Here is a 20807-nt window from a genome sequence, read left to right on the forward strand (position 1 = left end):
CTTTGTTGTTTGGGGTTCAGGTCTTCCCATCACATTGGAATGCCTTCCTGCTGGCTTAACTTTGCTACTGCCACCCTAACATTGAATACAGTTGTTCAGTAAATTTCACTAAGTCAGAAATATCACTAAACCAGTGGGATCTACATCCAGAGAAACTGGTCTTATCTAGATTGAGGCCCAGGCCCTGATAGTTTTAAAAGCTCCCCAGGTGATTCTAATGTGGATTCAGCCTTGAAAAACATAGTAGACCAGGGATTGGCAAACCACAGTCCTAGGGCCAAATTCAGCTCGCCAACCTACCACCTGTTTTTGTAAATAGACTCCTTTTGGAACAGAGCTGTAACCATTCATAATTTTCCATGGCTGCCTTCATGCCACAGTAACAGAGCAAAATAGTTGCAGCAGAGATCAAATGGCCTGCAAAGCCTAAAATACTGACTATATATTATACAGTAATGTTATAATATTACTGTTATTACAGAAGTTTCCTGACTTCTGCTTTAGTTAATAAAGAAAAAATACTAGAAAATTTCTACATATACCGTTTCTCATGTTGTCGGTCAAGAAGCTTAAGAACCATATTGTCCCCTTACTCTGTAAGATACAGATTTAAACCAAAGTTGAAGAGCAGACTTTAAAAGCATAGAAAAAGCATGTGGACTTATGATCACTCACTGGATCTTCTGGGAACAGTGATTCTCAGCCTCAGCTGCACATTGGAATCACTTGGTATCAGGGTGGCCTTGGCATTGCCAATTTTAACCTGTTCCAATACTCTGAGTCTCACAACAAGATCTCTGTCTCAGGGGCTTGGAATTATTCTCAATGGGAGCACCTAGGCAAATTACTTTATGATCTTTCAACTCTCCAGCTATTTCAATACTTTTTCTTTAAACTGGGGAGACTGAATTATGATTTATTATTCCTTAATACTGTTGAAGTATTATTATAGGCATAATCTACATTGCATCAGAAGATTAGTGTAGACAAACTCCCTCAGGGCAAAACTCACCATCACAGACATTATTCTAGTGAGTACTGTAATATTTCTTTAACATATTGATCTTAAGGATTTTTTTCTCTTCATTTAAAATAACCCTTCTGAAAATCCTCTACACATACAGACATGGCAAGTTTTAAATTTAAGTGAAAAACGTAAGTGTACCTAAAGTGCTATCATCTGTGTTTAAGTATGTAAACATGCTATCAATTATGTTTTTAAAAGGGTGGAGGTATATCACACATATGGCTGTATTTGTCTGTATGGGTATAATTCATCTCTAGGAGGATATTCCAGAAATTAGCAGTAGCACTGGTTGCCTCCCAGGAAGGAAGTTTGCTGGTTGGGAAGAGGAGAGGGAGGGGCACTTTGGGCTGTATATTCTTTTGTACCCTTTGAATTTGGAACCATGTGAATAGGTTATCTAGTCACAAACTAAACTTTTCTTTCTTAAAAAAAAAAAAAAAGAATCTATCTTTGTACAAAGCGGACAGATGACACCTCTTGTTTTTGGCCCTTCAATTACATCACCCAGATGAGAATGAATGTCAGACCAAGCCTGGGATCTGTGAGAACGGGCGCTGCCTCAACACCAGGGGGAGCTATACCTGTGAGTGCAATGACGGCTTCACAGCCAGCCCCAACCAGGATGAGTGCCTCGGTGAGTACAGACCACAGGGTGCTTTTGTAACCCCAGCCTCCACACGGGGATGCTTGAAACCAGATCACTTATTTGAAATAATAGAAGATGTTGAAATTTGAGGAAAGGTTAACAATGTTCATATTTTGGAGATGACTCTATGACCATGATTGTCCACTGGGTTAGCACCACCCTGCTGCTAAATTCTTCTTTTGCTAATTGTATTATTGAATCACTTGTTTGGAATTTCTTTCTCAGCTGCCTTTTTAAGCTCTTGATGCTCAGGATCAGTTTCCATGTGTTTCTCTGACCTTCGCTGTAGCCTGGTTCTCCACATTTCTGGGAACAGATAGAGTGATAATCTTGTTGACGCCAGTGCCTTTCTGCTCACTTACTGAATATCTTGTCTTGTTTTCCCCAGATGTCATCCTTTTTCTCTTACTGCTGCTTCCAGCTTTCCCTTCTTGCTCCTTCTCAGCCAGGGTAAAGTGTTACATCCTTCTTGGGTTTTAATATCTGAGCAAATTCGGAATACCATGTTATGCTTCTTAAGTTCCCTAAAATCCTCTTTGCATTCATAATGTCCCTTCCAGACAACCGGGAAGGGTACTGCTTCACGGAGGTGCTCCAGAACATGTGTCAGATCGGCTCAAGCAACAGGAACCCCGTCACTAAGTCTGAATGCTGCTGCAATGGAGGGAGAGGCTGGGGGCCCCACTGTGAGATCTGCCCTTTCCAGGGCACTGTGGCTTTCAAAAAACTCTGCCCCCATGGCCGAGGGTTTATGACCAATGGAGCAGGTACTTCATTTTGTTCTGATATTTGACCAATGGAGCAGGTACTTCATTTATGGTCCAAAGATACTTTCAAGGAATTTTTTTTATGAGGAGCAGATGAGAATATAGAATCTGTAATGTGGGCCTAGGCTAAGTTGCATAGTTTATGTTGACTACCCCCCAAAAAAAAATCATTATGGTACTTTAGATATTCAAAGCCATGTTGCCAGAGTGTCCTTGGTCTGATTAATGTGTGTGCTTCAGCTCATGTCTTTGCATTACAAGGAGTCCTCAACTTTTTAAGCTGGTTTGTTATAAGAATATAACCTTTTACTCAAAATATAATATTTTAGATACATTTTGGAATAAATGATCACTAAATTCCTGAAGTAGCCCACCAATATGTATTTTATCTCATAAAACTGGCTGAAATATATCACATGAACAAAGTATAAAACAATGTTGACACACAGTCAGCCTTCCATATCCACAGATTCCATATCTTTAGATCCAGCCAACCTTGGATTGATTTCTACCCAAGGTTGAATGAACCTGCAGTGCTAACTGTACTATGCCATTTTGTATATGGGACTTGAGTGTCCATGGATTTCAATATCAACAAGGTAGTTCTGGAACCAGTGCCCTGGATATGGAGGGATGATTGTACTGGCAATTAAGACAGCTGCCTCTGGAAAAGTACAAGCCGTGTCAGCTTGAGAGGGATGTGGAGGCTGTCAAGGTGTCTGAGGCTGCTCTGAAAAAGACTTCCAGGCCTATGTTCATCAACAATAACTGCAATTGTTTGCAGTCTCATAAAAAGAGATTTTGAGGTCCTTGGGAGGAAATCAGAAGTGAGAGGAGAATAAACAGATTAAACAGGATTTATGTTCATGTTACAAAGATGTACCTAAGGTAGAATAACAGAATTGGATGGTAAAGGTAGAATAGATGGAATGACCAAAGTGATTTATGATTCTTTGGCAGATGTGAAAATGAGATGGTAGACCCATTTCTTCAGACCAATGAGAGTATGCTATATTGCATTTCAGAGTAATCTTGAAAAGATCAGGAATAATAAGAGCTATGGGTATAAAATTGTTACTTGACAATTCAAGGCTAAGAACGCACTTGCTATGGGCACCCTGCTAAGCAGGAAGGAGATAGAAGTGTCAGTGGCTTTAATGCCCAACAGTACATATTGACCCTTTGATAATACCTTTCTCATTTTAATTGCTATTTATTAAATTATAGATATTGATGAGTGCAAGGTTATTCATGATGTTTGCCGAAATGGGGAATGTGTCAATGACAGAGGATCATATCATTGCATTTGTAAAACTGGCTACACTCCAGATATAACTGGAACTGCCTGTGTAGGTAAGTGTTCTATTTCTGATGCTCAGGTTTATTCTCGGGTGGAAATTGTACATCATGAGGAAAAAACCCTCAAACTAAAACTCTAAAAAACCTGTGTAATTTCATAAGGAAACGTAAGACAGTAATCAAAGACTATAGTGTTTACCTTTTCTTTCTTTAAAATTAAGATTCTTTGTTAGACGCTGTCGGTATTGAGCATTGAAGCATCTTTTTAGATGGGCAGTCACACTGTGTCTCTTTGATCATAGATCTGAATGAGTGCAACCAGGCCCCCAAACCCTGCAATTTCATCTGTAAGAACACAGAAGGGAGTTACCAGTGTTCATGCCCGAAAGGCTACATCCTGCAGGAGGACGGAAGGAGCTGCAAAGGTAAAGTGGAAACCGCCTTCACCCACTTATCTGTCTTATGGGAACATGTTTTCATTCCTTGTGCCTTTGAGGGATCCAAAGCTGAAAGACCTCCCTGTGGACAAGAGGTACATCCCTGGGGTTAGTGCCTCCTCGGGGACATTTTTCTTACACCAATGCTGGAACCTCCTAAAAAGGATCCTATATCTAAAGACAAAGAAGTAGCCAAAATGAAATGGTAGGAGAGGGCACAATCATGATAAATCCCATACCCGCTGGTGGATGCCCTACAAAGTGGAAAATAACCACAGAAATTCTTCCACAGGAGTGAAAGTTTTGAGCCCCAGGTCAGGCTCCCCAGCCTAGGGGTCTGGGAACAGGAGGAGCCCCCAGAGAATCTAACTTTGAAGGCCAGTGAGGTCTGATCACAAGAATTCTACAGGACTGGGGGAAATAGAAACGCTACACTTGTAGGGCACATACAAGTTCTCACGTACACCAGAAGCCAGAGAAAAAAGTGGTGACCGCATAAGAACCTGGGCTGGACCTACCTGCTGGTTCTGGATGGTCTCTGGCAGAGGCCGGGGGTGGTTATGGCTCACTGTGGGAACAAAGACACTGAAGGCAGTGATTCTGGAGAGTACTCCCTGGCATGAGCCCTCGTGGAGACTGCCATTTTTTCATCAAGACTTGGCTCCAAACAGCATGTAGGCTCCGATTTCTCAGGCCACACAACCAACAAGGTAGAAACACAGCCCCGCCCATCGGCAGACGGGCTGCTTAAAGTCTTTCTGAATAAAGTCTTTCCTGCTAAACACATTCCCTGACAAAGCCCTGCCCACCAGAGGGACAAGAAAGGCTCCACCCACCGGCAGGCAGAAAAAAAATCCCTCCCACCAGGAAGCCAGCACAAGCCTCATCCACTAGAAGGCTGACAGCAGAAGCAAGAACTCAGTGCTGTAGCATGCAGCATGGATACTGCAATCACAGAAAGTTACATAAATGTGAGAACACAGAAATATGTCCCAGATGAAGGAACAAAGTTAAAAACCCAGACAAACACCTAAGTGAAGTAGAGACAGGCATTCTACCCAAAAAAAGAATTCAGAGTAATGATAGTAAAGATGTTTCAAGATCTCAGGAAAAGAATAGAGGCACAGATCTAGAAGATATAAGAAAAGTTTAATAAAGACCTAGAAAAAATAAAGAGCAAATAAACAGATGAACAATAACTGAAATAAAAAATATACTAGAAGGAATCAATAGCAGAAAACGTGTGGCAGAATAATGGATAAGTGAGCTGGGAGATACATGGTGGAAATTACTGCTGAGGAACACAATAAAAGAATGAAAAGAAATAAAAACCATCTAGGAGACCTCTGGGACAACATTAAATGCAGCAATGTTCACACAATAGCGGTCTCAGAAAGAGAAGTAAGAAAAAGGACCTGATAAAATATTTGAAGAAATAACAGCTGAAATCTTCCCTAATATGGGAAGGGAAATAGTCACCCAAATCTAGGAAGCACAGAGATCCCCAGCCAGGATAAATCCAGTGAGGAACACACTGAGACACAAAGTGATCAAACTAACAAAAAGTAAGGACAAAGGAAAACTATTAACATACAAGGTAACTGGCAGCTGATTTCTCAGCAGAAACTCTTCAGGCCAAAAGGGAGTGGAACAATGTATTTAAAGTGATGAAAGGGAAAAACCTACAACCAAGAACAATCTACGGAGCAAGGCTCTTATTCAGATTCAACAAAGAAATCAAAAGCTTTACAGACAAGCAAAAGCAAAGAGAATTCAGCACCACCAAACCAGCTTTGCAACAAATGTGAAAGGAACTTCTCTAGGCAGAAGAGAAAAGGCCACAACTAGAAATAAGAAAATTAGAAATGGAAAACCTCACTAGTAAAGGCAAACATACTGAAAATGTAGGAAATCATTCACACACAAATATGCTATCAAAACCAGAAATGGTGAGGAGAGAAGAGCATAAATGCAGGATATTGGGAAAGGATTTGGTATTAAGAGACTAGAAAAACAGTCTTTTTATATGTAGATTGCTATGTCAAAACCTCATGGTAACTGCAAACTGAAAATTTGTAATAGATATACACATACAATTAAAAAAAAAAAGAATCCATACACAACAGTAAAGTCAGTCATCAAATCACACACACACAAAAATAAACAGAACAAAAGAGGAAGGGAAGAAAAAAGACCTTTTTAAAAAAAGCCAAAAATTTTTTAATGGCAATAAGAACTTACATCCCTTCATGGATCACTGCCTTACCATGGCGAAGGGGATTGTGTAACTCAGTGAAGCTATGAGCCATGCCCTGCAGGGCCACCCAAGATGGACGGGTAATAGTGGAGAGTTCTGGTGGTCCTCTGGAGGAGGACAAAACCACTCCAGTATTCTTGCAGTGAGAACCCTATGAACAGAATAAAAAGGCAAAAAGATATGACATTGAAAGATGAGCCCTCCAGGTTGGAAGATGTCCAGTATGCTACTGGGGAAGAGTGGAGGGCAATTACTAATAGCTCCAGAAAGAATAAAGTGGCTGGGCCAAAGCAGAAACACTGCTCAGTTGTGGATGTGTCTGGTAGTGAAAGTAAAATCCAGTGCTATAAAGTGCTGTATATTGCATAGGAACCTGGAATGTTAGGTCCATGAATCAAAGTAAATTGAACATGGTCAAACAGGAGATGTCAAGAGTAAACATCAACATCTTAGGAATCAGTGAACTAAAATGGATGGGAATGGGTGAGTTTAGTTCAGATGACCATTATATATACTACTGTGGGCAAGAATCCCATGGAAGAAATGGAAGAGCCCTCATAATCAACAAAAAGAGTCAAATGTAGTACTTGGGTGCAATCTCAAAAACGACAGAACAGTCTCAGTTCATTTCCAAATCTAACCATTCAACATCACAGTAATCCAAGTCTATTTACCAGCCACTGATGCCAAAGAAGCTGAAGTTGACCAGTTCTCTGAAGTCTTACAAGACCTTCCAGAACTAACACCAAAAAAGATGTCCTTTTCATCATAGGGTGTTTGGGGTGCAAAAGTAGGAAATCAAGAGATACCTGAACTAACAGGCAAGTTTAGCCTTGAATACAAAATGAAGCAGGCAAAGGCCAACAGAGTTTTGCCAAGAGAATACACTGGTCATAGCAAACACCTTTTACTAACAACACAAGAGATGATTTTACATATGGACATCACCAAATAGTCAATACCGAAATCAGATTGATAATATTCTTTGCACCCGAAGATGGAGTAGCTCTATACAGTCAGGAAAAACAAGATCTGGAGCTGACTGTGGCTTAGATCATCAGCTCCTTATAGCAAAATTCAGGTTTAAACTAAAGAAACTGGGGAAAGCCACTAGGCCATTCATGAATGACTTAAATCCCTTATACAGTGAAGGTGACATAGATTCAGGGGACTAGCTCTGGTAGAGTGCCTAAAGAAATATGGACAGTTTGTAACAATGTACAGGGGGCAGTGATGAAGAACATCCCAGAGAAAAAGAAATTCAAGAAGGCAAAGTGGTTGTCTGAGGAGGCCTTACAGATAGCAGAAAAAGAAGAGAATCAAAAGGCAGAGGAGAAAGAGAAAGATATACCCAACTGAATGCAGAGTTCCAGAGAATAGCAAGGAGAGATAAGAAGGCCTTCTTAAATGAACAATGCAAAGAAGTAGAGAAAAACAATAGAATGAGAAAGACTAGAGATCTTTTCAAGAAAATTAGAGATATCAAGGGCACATGCCAAGATAGGCACAATAAAGGACAGAAACAGCAAGAACCTTTCAGAAGCAGAAGAGATTAAGACGAGGTAGCAAGAATACACAGAAGAACTGTACAAAAAAGGTCTTAATGAACCAAATAACCATGATGGTTTGGTCACTCACCTAGAGCCAGACATCCCAGAATGTGAATTCAAGTGGGCCTTAGGAAACATTACTACGATCAAAGCTAGTGGATGTGATGGAATTCCAGTTGAGTTATTTCAAATAAAGATGATGATGTTAAAGTTCTGCACTCAGTATGCCAGCAAATTTGGAAAACTCAGCAGTGGCCACAGGACTGGAAAAGTTTTCATTCTAATTCGAAAGAAGGGAAATGCCAAAGAATGTTCAAACTTCTGCACAATTGTGCTCATTTCACATGCTAGCAAGGAATACTGAAAATCCTTCAAGCTAGGCTTCAATAATACATGAACAGGGAACTTCAGATGCACAAGCTGGGTTTAGAAAGGGCAGAGGAGCCAGAAATCAAACTGCCAACATCCACTGAATCATAGAAAAAGCAAGGGAATTCCAAAAAAAACTTCTGCTTCATTGACTACGCTAAAGCCTTTGACTGTGTGGATCACAACAAACTGTGGAGAATTCTTAAAGAGATGGGAACACCAGAGCACCTTTCCTGCCTCCTGGAAAACCTGTATGCAGGTCAAGAAGCAACAGTGAGACCTGGACTTAGAAAGATGGACTGGTTCAAAATTGGGAAAGGAGTACAGCAAGGCGGTATATTGTAACCCTGTTTATTTAACTCATATGCAGAATATGTCATGTAAAATGTGGGGCTGGATGAAGCACAAGCTGGAGTCAAGATTGTTGGGAGAAATGGCAACAACCTCAGATATGCAGATGACACCATACTAGTGGCTTCTATGATGACTCAAACAGCAAATAATCTGCCTGCAATGCCGGAGAACCAGGTTCGATTCCTGGGTCGGGAAGATCCCCTGGAGAAGGGAATGGCTACCCACTCCAGTATATTTGCCTGGAGAATCCCATGCACAGAGGAGCCTGGCAGACTACAGTCCATGGGGTCACAAAGAGTCAGATAAGGCTGCACAACTAACACTTTCACTTTAGGACTTCCCAGGCTGGCGCTAAAGAACCAGCCTGCCAGTACAGGAGACACAAGGTATTCAACTTTGATCCCTGAGTTGCGAAGATCCCCTGGAGTAGGGCGTGGCAGCCCACTACACTATTCTTACTTGGAGAATCCCATGGACAGAGGAACCTGGTGGGCTACAGTCCATAATTTTGTAAAGAATTGGACATGACTGAAGTGACTTAGCATGCACACAATGCCAGAAAGCAAAGAGAAACTAAAGAGCCTCTTGAAGAAAGTAAAAGAGGAGAGGGAAAAAGCTCACTTAAAACTCAACATTCAAAAAACTAAGATCATAGCATCTGGTCCCATCACTTCATGGTAAAGAGATGGGGAAAAAGTAGAAACAATGACATTTTATTTTCTTATGATCCAAAATCACTGAGGATGGTGACTGCAGCCGTGAAATTAAAAGACACTTGCTCCTAGGAAGAAAAGCTATGACAAACCTAGACAGAATGTTAAAAAGCAGAGACATAATTTTACCAATAAATTTCTGTATAGTCAGAGCTATAGTTTTTCCAGTAGTCATGTACGGATGTGAGAGTTGGACCATAAAGAAGGCTGAGCACCAAATAATTGATGCTTTAGAACTGTGGTGCTGGAGAAGACTCTTGAGAGTCCCTTCGACACCAAGGAGATCAAACCAGGCAATCCTAAAGCAAATCAACCCTGAACACTCATTGGAAGGACTTATGCTCAAGCTCTAATACTTTGGCCACCTGATGCAAAGAGCCAACTCATTGGGAAAGACCCTGCCTGATGTTGGGAAAGACTGAGGGCAAGGGAAGAAGGGGGTGACAGAGGATGAGATGGTTGGATAACATCATTGACACAATGGACATGAGTTTGAGCAAACTCAGGGAGATAGTGAAGGACAGGGCAGTCTTACATGCTGCAGTTCGTGGGGTCACAAAGAGTCAGATATGACTTAGCGACCGAACAACAACAGCAAATATCACTGATGAACTTAGATGCAAATATCCTCAACAAAATACTAGCAAACCAAATCCAACGATACATTAAATGGATCATACACCATGATCAAGGGGATTTACACCAGGAATGCAAGGATTTTTCAATATCTGCAAATCAGTGTGATAAAACACATCAACAAATTGAAGGAAAAAAAAATATGATTATCTCAATAGATGCAGAGAAAGCTTTTGACAAAATTCACCAGGCATTTATGATAAAAGTTCTCCAGAATATGGGCATAGAGGGAACATACATTATAAAGGCCATATAAGACAAACCTACAGCTAACATCATACTCAACAGTGAAAAGCGAAAGCATTTTCTCTAAGTTCAGAAACAAGACAAGGATGTCCACTTTCACCACTTCTATTCAGCATAGTTGTAGAAGTCCTAGCCACAACAATCAGAGAAGAAAAAGAAATAAAAGAAATCCAAATTGGAAAAGAAGTAAAACTGTCACTGTTTGCAGGCAGATTCTTTACCATCTAAGCCATCAGGAAAACCCAGATGATATGATACTATACATATAAAATCCTAAAGATGCTATTAGGAAACTACTATAGCACATCAAGGAGAGGTAAGAAAGCCTTCCTCAGTTTCTTTGCATGTGATCAATGCAAAGAAATAGAGAAAAACAATAGAAGGAGAATGACTAGAGATCTCTTCAAGAAAATTAGAGATACCAAGGGAACATTTCATTCAAAGATGGGCATAATAAAGGACAAAAATGGTATGGACCTAACAGAAGCAGAAGATATTAAGAGGAGGTGGCAACAATTGACAGAAGAACTATACAAAAAGAATCTTCATGGCCCAGATAACCATGATGGTGTGACCACTCACCTAAAGCCAGACATCCTGGAATGTGAAGTCAAGTGGACCTCAGGAAGCATCACTATGAACAAGGCTAGTGGAGGCGATGGTATTCCAGTTGAGCTATTTCAAATCCTAAAAGATGATGCTGTGAAAGTGTTGCACTCAGTATGTCAGCAAATTTGGAAAACTCAGCAGTGGCCACATGACTAGAAAAGGTCAGTTTTCATTCCAATCCCAAAGAAAGGCAATGCCAAAGAATGTTCAAACTCCTGCACAGTTGCACTCATCTCACACGCTAGTAAAGTAATGCTCAAAATTCTCCAAGCCAGGCTTCAACAGTAGGTGAACCATGAATTTCCAGATGTTCAAGCTAGATTTAGAAAAGGCAGAGGAACCAGAGATCAAATTGCCAACATCTGTTGGGTCATCAAAAAAGCAAGAGAGTTTCAGAAAAACCTCTACTTCTGCTTTATTGACTATGTGAAAGCCTTTGACTGCGTGGATCACCACAAACTGTGGAAAATTCAGAAACAGATGGGAATAATAGACCACTTGACCTGTCTCCTGAGAAATCTGTATGCAGGTCAAGAAGCAACAGTTAGAACTGGACATGGAACAACAGACTGCTTCTAAACTGGGAAAGGAGTAGGTCAAGGCTGTATGTTATGCTTATTTAACTTATACGGAGAGTACATCATGAGAAATGCCAGGCTGGATGAATCAGAAGCTGAGATCAAGATTGCCGGGAGAAATATCAATAACCTCAGAAATGCAGATGACACCACCCTTATGGCAGAAAGTGAAGAACTAAAGAGCCTCTTGATGAAAGTGAAAGAGGAGAATGAAAAAAGTTGGTTTAAAACTCAACATTCAGAAAACTAAGATCATGGCATCCAGTCCCATCACTTCATGGCAAATAGATGGGGAAACAATTGAAATAGTGAGAGACTATTTTTGGGGCTCCAAAATTACTGCAGATGGTGACTGCTGCCATGAAATTAAAAGATGCTTTCTCCTTGGAAGAAAAGCTATGACCAAATTAGACAGCATATTAAAAAGCAGAGACATTACTTTGCCAATAAAGATCTGTCTAGTCAAAGCTACAGCTTTTCCAATAGTCATGTATGGTTGTGAGAGTTGGATTATGAAGAAAGCTGACCACCAAAGAATTAATGCTTTTGAACTGTGGTGTTGGAGAAGACTCTTGAGAGTCCCTTGGACTGCAAGAAGATCCAACCAGTCATTCCTAAATGAAATCAGTCCTAAATACTCATTGGAAGGACTGATGCTGAAACTGAAACTCCAATACTTTCGCCACCTGATGCAAAGAACTGACTCATTGGAAAAGACCCTGATGCTGGGAAAGATTGAAAGTGGGAGGAGAAGGGGATGACCGAGGATGAGATGGTTGGATGGCATCACCGACTCGATGGACATGAGTTTGAATAAGCTCCAGGAGTTGATGATGGACAGGGAAGCCTGATGTGCTGTAGTCCTTGGGGTTGCAAAGAGTCGGACACAACTGAGCAACTGAACTTAACTGAGAGCACGTCTATGAATTTGGTAATTTAGTTGCAGGATACAAATTTAATACACAAAAATCTGTTTCATTTGTATACACTAACCATGAAAGATCAGAAAGAGAAATTAAAGAAACAGTCTTTCATCAGAAATAAACCTACCTGAAAAGGCAAAAGACCTGAAAGACGCTAATGAAAGAAATTGCAGATGACACAAACAGATGGAAAAATATACCATGTTCTTGGATTAGAAGAAACAATATTGTCAAAATGACTATGCTACTCAAGGCAATCTACAGATTCAGGGCTATCCCCGTCAAATTACCAACGGTATTTTTTGCAGAACTAGGACAAAAAAATTTTAACATTTGTATAGAGACCTAAAAAAACCCTAAATAGTCAAAGCAATCTTGAAAAAGAAAAATGGAGCACTCACTTCAGTCTCTCCCACAAAGCTACAGTCATCAAAAGAGTAATGTTATTGGCACAAAAACAGAAATATGAATCAACAGAATAAGATAGAAAGCCCAGATATAAACCGGTGCACCTATGGTCAATTAATCTATGACAAAGTAGGCAAGACTATTCAATGGAGGAAAGACAGTCCAGAAAACTGGACAGCTACACATAAAAGAATGTAGTCTTCAATACCATACACAAAAATAAACTCAAAATAGATTAAACTCCTAAATATCTAACGTGATACTATAAAACTTTTGGAGGAAAACAGGCAGAACACTCTCTGATTTAAGTTGCAGCAATATATTTTTCAAGCTATCTTCTAAAGTAACAGAAATAAAAATAAATGAATGGGACCTAATTAAATTCAAAAGCTTTTGCACAGCAAAGGAAACTATAAACAAAATTTAAAAAAAAGTTCACAGTATGAGAGAAAGTATTTGCAAGTGATACAACTGACAAAGGATTAATCTCCAAAATCTACAAACAGCTCATGCAGCTCAATATCAAAACAATCAAACAACACAATCAAAAAATGGATGAAAAATCTAAATAGACATTTCTCCAAAGATGGCCACGTGAAAAGATGCTCAGCATCACTAATTGTTAGAGAAATGCAAATCAAAATTACAATGAGATTTCACCTCACACTAGTCAGAATGACCACCATCAAAAGTCTACAAATAATAAATGCTGAAAAGGGTGTGGAGAAGAGAAAACCCTCCTAAACTGCTGATGGGAATGTAAATTGGTACAACCACTCTGCAGAATAGCTTGGAAGTTCCTTTAAAAATGAAAAATAAAACTACCATATTGTCCAGCAATCCTACTCCTGAGCATGTATCTGGAAAAAACCATGGTTCAAAAGTTTATATGCACCCCAGTGTTCATTGCAGCACTGTTTACAATAGCCAAGACATGGGAGCAACCTACGTGTCCAGCAACAGATGAATGGGTGAAGTAGATGTGGTTCATATATACAGTGGATATTACTCAGTCATTAATGATATAATACCATTGGAGAAGGCAATGGCACCCGACTCCAGTACTCTTGCCTGGAAAATCCCATGGATGGAGGAGCCTGGTAGGCTGCAGTCCATGGGGTTGCTAAGAGTCGGACACAACTGAGCGACTTCACTTTCACTTTTCACTTTCATGCATTGGAGAAGGAAATGGCAACCCACTCTAGTGTTCTTGCCTGGAGAATCCCAGGGGCGGGGGAGCCTGGTGGGCTTCTGTCTCTGGGGTTGCACAGAGTCGGACACAACTGAAGTGACTTAGCAGCAGCAGCAAAATGGATGGACGTGGGGACTATAATACTAAGTGTAGTAAATCTAAGACAAATATCATATGATATTGCTTATATGCAGAATCTTAAAAAAAAATGATACAAGTGACCTTATTTACAAAACAAAAACAGACTTACAAACATAGAAAAATAACTTATGGTTACCAGAAGGGAAAGCTGGGGGCAGGGGAGGGATAAATTGAGAGTTTAGAACTTATTTATATACACTACTGTGTATAAAATAGATAACCAACAAGGGCTGACCATATAGCACTGGAAACTTGGTTCAATATTCTGCAATAACCTATATGGGGAAAAATTTGAAAAAGAATAAATCTGTGTGTATGTATACTGAATCACTTTGCTGTACAGTGAAACACAACACTGTTAATCAACTACACCCCAAAATACAATGAAAATTCTTTAAAAACCACTGAGTTGCCCCCCTCACCTGTTTGCAGGTAATAAGCTGCAGCAAACATGTGATGATGCTCTAGCAAAGCCCCTGGGGTCATAGAGCAGGGAGGACACCTGCTAGCAGGAGACATACAGCTGTCAATAATGCCGAAACCAGAAAAGCAGAAACGGCAACTCCCCAGCAATAGAAAGAGCACAGGATTGGCTCGTTTTTAAGAGATGTCAGCACTAGGAGAAATACGGGCAGTTCTTTCAGTTCAAGCCCACTCCAGATATTAGTCTAGCCAGGAACTGGCACAGATCTGCAGTTCCAAGCACAGCTCTGTCTGCAGTGATAAAAGAAGATCACAAAGAAGGGGTGGGGGGGAGGCAGGCAGAGAGCCAGGCAGGAAGGAAGGTAGGTAGATTCCTAAATTCACAGCAGTTTTTTTAAAATTAAAATTCAACTAAAAATTGGAACACACTTTGTATCTTTTGAGATTTTAAATAGCAGTGGTGTGAAGAGAGAACCTACAGGTTCCAGGCAGTGAGGAAAGAGGCCTGGTTAAAACAGAGGATTTTATTGGGAAAGTGGAAAATAATCTTGGATAAATATTGTAGATAGTCTTTTTTAAAATTGCTATTGGCTTATCAGAATGAGGTTTTTTTTTCCCTTCCTGATTGCTCAATTTTGTTTTATCCAAAGGAGAAACTCTAAACAAAGCAGTTAGTTTGGTTTGGTTTGATCTGGTTAACCATTTCATTTGAGAAGATTAAAAAACAGCAAACAAGAACCCAAGCAGAGAAAATTCATTTTTAACCTCAATAATTACTTTTATATTTCAACTTGAAGAAATCTTTTCGTGCTTTGGAAGTTTCTGAGAATCCTTAATCTTTTATTTCATTTTGTAATTTATTTAAATTTTATGATGTATTGGACATTTCTTTGTTGAGAAAATTCTGCTTTCCTATAACTAAAGGGAATGGGTTTTTCTTGGATCACCAAAGAAATGCATTTTTGGTCTGCAATGAAACCACATTTTATCTTTAAAACAAAGCTTTATCTTCTGGGTTCCTCCTAACCATATGCTGTGGTCCCATTATGACCAGATCATTTGAGATGTAGAAATGAAAACTCAGAGCTACTCCCTAGGGTGGCTTCTAGGTTTCTGGGCTTCAGCTCAATTCCAATGCCCATCTTGCATTTTCTTACAGATCTTGATGAGTGTGCAACTAAGCAGCACAACTGCCAGTTCCTGTGTGTTAACACCATTGGCAGCTTCACATGTAAATGTCCTCCTGGATTTACCCAACACCATACTGCCTGCATTGGTAAGTGGGGAGGGCAAGTCCCATGTAGTTATTCCTTGAAGGGTTTGTTTTCAAGGGCTTCTGCTGTTGGAATAAGAAGATAAAACTCAAGAAAATATGTTGAATACATGTATGTGTGTCTGTGTGTACATGCATGCATGTTGTGAAAAGCTATTGGTCTTTTCTGAGCAAATTGCCCCTCTTTCTTCCTTTTAAACAACACAAAGAGAGCTTCAGGGAAGTCCCACCCTCTCCTTTCTCCCTCTGCTTCTTACAGATAACAATGAATGCACCTCTGACATCAACCTGTGTGGGTCAAAGGGCATTTGCCAGAACACTCCTGGAAGCTTCACTTGTGAATGCCAGCGGGGCTTCTCACTTGATCCGAGCGGCGCAAGCTGTGAAGGTAGGTAGAGCCCTCAGCTTGGTCCAGCTAGTTGGTCCTCATGAGGTGGCGTATAAACACCTGCATCATCATCCTCTATGAGACATCAGAACTGATCATAGGGGAGACAGCCAGCTGAAGATGGAAATGTTTTCTCTGGTTTGTACAAGTCCCATATCTTAGAGATCCATCTTTTGTTTCATGCTTGATTAACACATGCTTTTCCTGAATGTTACAAGACTTTCTGCTCAGTTGTTAATTTAGTCTAATTGGAAATGACCCAATCAAGAAAAACAGCTAGATTCCTGAATTTGATCACTTAATTTTCTGGTCACTGGATCTAGAATCTTGAAAGGATTCCCTCAATGTAGATTAAGTATATAAGGAGTAACTCTTCTGCCAACACATGATTAAACATTTTACTCTTATTTTTTAGGATTTTGTTTTTGTACTGACCTTTTGGTTTCCAATTCTGGCACAAGTAAGGAAATATAGTTTACTCAGCTATTCTACAGTGTATTCTTGTGCCTTCCATTAGTGTCTTCATTATTTTTATTTGTGGATTTTACCAGGGATTTTTTTCCCTTGGACTTATCAAAAGCTCCAGAGTAGATATTCTTGAAATTTTTGGTGGTAGAATATTGGTGATGCTGGGAAAGATTGAAGGCAAAAGAAGGGGGTGGCAGTGGATGACATGGTTTGATAGCATCACTGACTCAGCCAACATGAATATGAGCAAACTCTGGGAGACCATGAAGTACAGGGAAGCCTGGCATGCTGCAATCCATGGGACTGCAGAGTATCAGACATAATTTAGCAACTGAACAATTTTTTTGTGTGTCAGATGTCTTACTAAAATTGCCTTTCACGTTCATATGCTGATAAATGTTGCTTCAGAGAATACCTCTGAGGCATGCACTGATGTGACTTAAAGGCAACTCTGCCTTCTTTTTCAGATGTGGATGAGTGTGAGGGAAACCATCGCTGCCAGCACGGCTGCCAGAACATCATCGGCGGCTACAGGTGCAGCTGTCCCCAGGGCTATCTCCAGCATTACCAGTGGAACCAGTGTGTGGGCAAGTAGTTTTCCCTTGTTCACAAGATGAACTGCTATCAGCTCCTGAGTCAGAATACTGCTTTCTTTCTGAAAACTTTAAACTTATCATTGAAGCAACAAATACTCATTTCAAATTGTCTATATCTGGTTGAAACCAGAGGGAAGTCATAGCCTTTGCAAAGTAGCAAACTAAGAAAAAAAAAAATAATGATAAAGGGTACTTTGAAGGTATCTGAAATGAAATGCTGCCAGAATTCCTTAATTCCTAATATCCCCTTGCTCTTCTGCTTCACTGCTAGTCATCAGCCCATACTGGAGTTCTCTTCAGGCCAACAAAACCTCCTTCTGACTGAAAACTATCCATCAGTCAAAGGCTACTTAGAGCAGCTTTTGGCCAGAAGACACAGAAGTGGTTCATTGAGTGCTGTACACCTTTGGGGCAGGGTACAAGTTTTTTCAGGATTGTTAAACTCTTTTGAAAATTAACGATTCTGTCGTTAAATTGAAATTGTCACTTTTGGTCCCACAGTGTCATAGGAAAATAACTTTTAATGGACATCAGAGAATCCCAACATTGCAAGTTTAGAAGGACCCCAATCCATATAGCCCGTGTAGTTATTTTTACTGATGAAGGCTTAGAAGCCAGAAAGGAAAGGCAGTCTGTCCTTACCCATTCTTTTGTGGCAGGACCAGAGCTAGAATCCAAAGCTCTTCCTTCACTTCATGTTTCAGGGCTGCTTTTCTAGTGTCACCTCTACTTGTTTCTTCTTTTTTTTAACTCACCTAGTAGCACTGCAAGCTTGGTGCTCTGGTGATCTGTTCTGGCTGCCACTCTCTTGGGAACAGGGCCCTCCTTCTCAAAAACTGAGTAGCTGCCTTCTGGGTGGCTGCTCCATGTTGCAATGCTTGATTTTACTCCAAATGAAGACACATTTGGTATGTGTTCATTTATCAAACATGCGTCTCTCTCATCTGGTTTGATTCTTTACAAAACACAGTTTTGCAGAGGTGAGTAGGACTTTCTAAAATAACCACAGTGCTAGAGCTTACGCTGCACAGTTTGCTGATTAGTGGTCTGGTTTTAATTAAAAAAAAAAAAGCCTTTGTTTATTACCAGCTCAGGGAGGTTTTGGATTTTAATCACCAGTTTCTGACATTGTTCACAAAATTTCCAGCATAAGCTTTGTTGATTCAATACCCAGCATATGAATCTATCTGCCCTTATTACATATCTCCCTTGGATGAAACTGAAGCTATGGGGAAGAGTATAAAAGAGGTGAGATCTACCACTGCTGGGCCTTATCCTCCTCCTCCGCTCAGTTCAGAGATGATAGAGATGGCCAGGACATGCCCTTGTTGCCTGAAGATTCTTCTTTTGTCCCATGAAGATTGTGTTCTGCCTGGGACTTGAAGAACAAAGAGTCTATTAAGAAGTGGGAAGAGGGGGAGGATCAAGATGGTAGAACAGGAGGATGTGAAGTTCACCTACCCCTACAAACACATCAAAAATACATCTACATGTGGAGCAACTCTCACAGAAAACCAACTGGAAACTGGCAGACCTCTTATTCAGCCAAATCTTCAAGAAAGATCTCCATGAAATGAGAAGTCAACCACAGAAAGTAAAAATGGACATGTGGAGACTAAACATTTTATTAAGAAACCAGTGGGTCAACAGTGAAATCAAAGAAGAAATCAGAAAATACCTTGAGACAAACAACAATGAAAACACAATGTTACAGAAGCTATAAGATGCAACAAAAGCAGTTTTAAGAGGGAAGTTCACAATAATATAGGCAAAAAAAAGAAAAACTCAAAATAACTTAATCTGCCACCTAAAAGAATTAGAAAAACAACAAAGAAAGCCCAGAGTCAACGGAAGGAAATAAAGGTCAGAGCAGGAATGAATAGAGATTAAAAAAATAGAAAAGATTGATAAAACCAAGAGCCAGTTTTTTGAAAAGATAAACAAAATTGAGAAACTGCTAGACAGACACACCAAGAAGAAAAGAGAAAACCCAAATTAATAAAATAATAAATTGAAAGATGAGAAATAACAACTGATACGATAGAAATTTTAAAAGTCCTAAGAGAATCATATAATTAAAAGAGTTATATGCCAAAAAATTGTGGAGCTCACCTAAAAGTGAGCTTAGGCAACCTAGACGAAGTAGACAAGTTTTAGAAACATAAAGGCTGTCAAAAATGAATCAAGAAGAAACAGATCATTTGAACAGGCCCATCACCAGAAGTAAAATATAATTTGTAACAAAAAAATTCCCTGCAAACTGAAGTCCAGACCTAGATGGCTTCACTGGGGAATTCTACCAAACATTCAAAGAAAAACTTATACCCATCTTTCCCAAACTATTCCAAAAAATTAAAGAGGAGGTAATGCTCCCAGAGTCATTTTATGAAGCTACCATCACTCTAATGCCAAAATCAGACAAGACATTACACAAAAAGAATTACAGACCAGTATCACTGATGAATATAGTTTCAAAATCCTCAACAAGATATTAGCAAACCAAATTCAACAATACATAAAAAGGATCATACACCATGACCAAGTTGGATTCATTTCCAGGTCTCAAAGATGGTTCACATGAAAAGTCAATATGTTATACCACATCAACAAAAGGAAAGACAAAAAACACATGCTCATCTCAATAGAAGCAGAAAACTATTTGATAAAATTCAACATTCATTCATGATTAAAACTCTCACTAAAGTGGTTTTAGAGGGAACATTTCTCAACATAATAAAAGCCATTTACAACAAACCAACAGCCAATATAATATTAAATGGTGAAAAGCCAAAAGCCTTCCCACTAAAATCTGGGACAAGACAGGATGCCCACTCTCACTGTTTCTATTCAACATTGTACTGGAAGGGAAGAGGTAAAATTGTCACTATGTACAGATGACATGATAATCTCTATAGAGAATCCTAAAGACTGCATGCAAAAACTACTGGAACTATTAAATGAATTCAGAGGGTACAAGGTACAAGATTAACATATAGAAATCTGTTCCATTTTTTTACACTAACAATGAAATATCAGAAAGAGAAGATTAAAAAAAAAAACAACCCTGTTTAAAATCACATGAAAAGATGAAATAAAATATCTGAGTAAAGTTTACCAAGAAAGTGAAAGACCTATATGCTGAAAACTATAAAACATTGATAAAGGAAACTGAAGATGATTCAAGGAAATGGCAAGATAGCCCATGCTTTTGGACTGGAAGAATAAATATTACTAAAATGACCATACTTCCCAAAGCAATCTGCAGATTTAATTCAATCCCTATCAAAATACCCATAACATTTTTTTACAGAACTAGAAAAATAATAATTCCAAAATTTATATGGAACCACAGAAGACCCAGAATTTTCAAAGCAATCCCAAGGAAAAAGAACAAAGCTATAAGCATAACCCTTTCAGAATTCAGACTATGATATAAAGTTGCAGTAATCAAAACAGTGTGGTATTGGCACAAAAACAGATATATACATCAATGGAACAGGTAGAGAG

At 39.5% G+C, this 20807-nt stretch overlaps 1 protein-coding gene across 1 annotated transcript in view; it reads left to right on the top strand.

Annotated features, from left to right (window-relative positions):
• The window catches only part of FBN1 (fibrillin 1), a 258732-nt gene that overhangs the window by 227690 nt on the left and 10235 nt on the right, over positions 1-20807 (top strand). Inside the window, exons 57-63 of the mRNA XM_065941593.1 lie at positions 1536-1661; positions 2234-2440; positions 3668-3793; positions 4042-4164; positions 15735-15851; positions 16108-16236; positions 17172-17291. Of these exons, the coding sequence (XP_065797665.1) occupies positions 1536-1661; positions 2234-2440; positions 3668-3793; positions 4042-4164; positions 15735-15851; positions 16108-16236; positions 17172-17291 (948 nt within the window). The remainder of the gene's footprint in view (positions 1-1535; positions 1662-2233; positions 2441-3667; positions 3794-4041; positions 4165-15734; positions 15852-16107; positions 16237-17171; positions 17292-20807) is intronic.

Source organism: Muntiacus reevesi, chromosome 7 (assembly GCF_963930625.1).
Source record: "Muntiacus reevesi chromosome 7, mMunRee1.1, whole genome shotgun sequence".
NCBI lineage: Eukaryota > Metazoa > Chordata > Mammalia > Artiodactyla > Cervidae > Muntiacus > Muntiacus reevesi.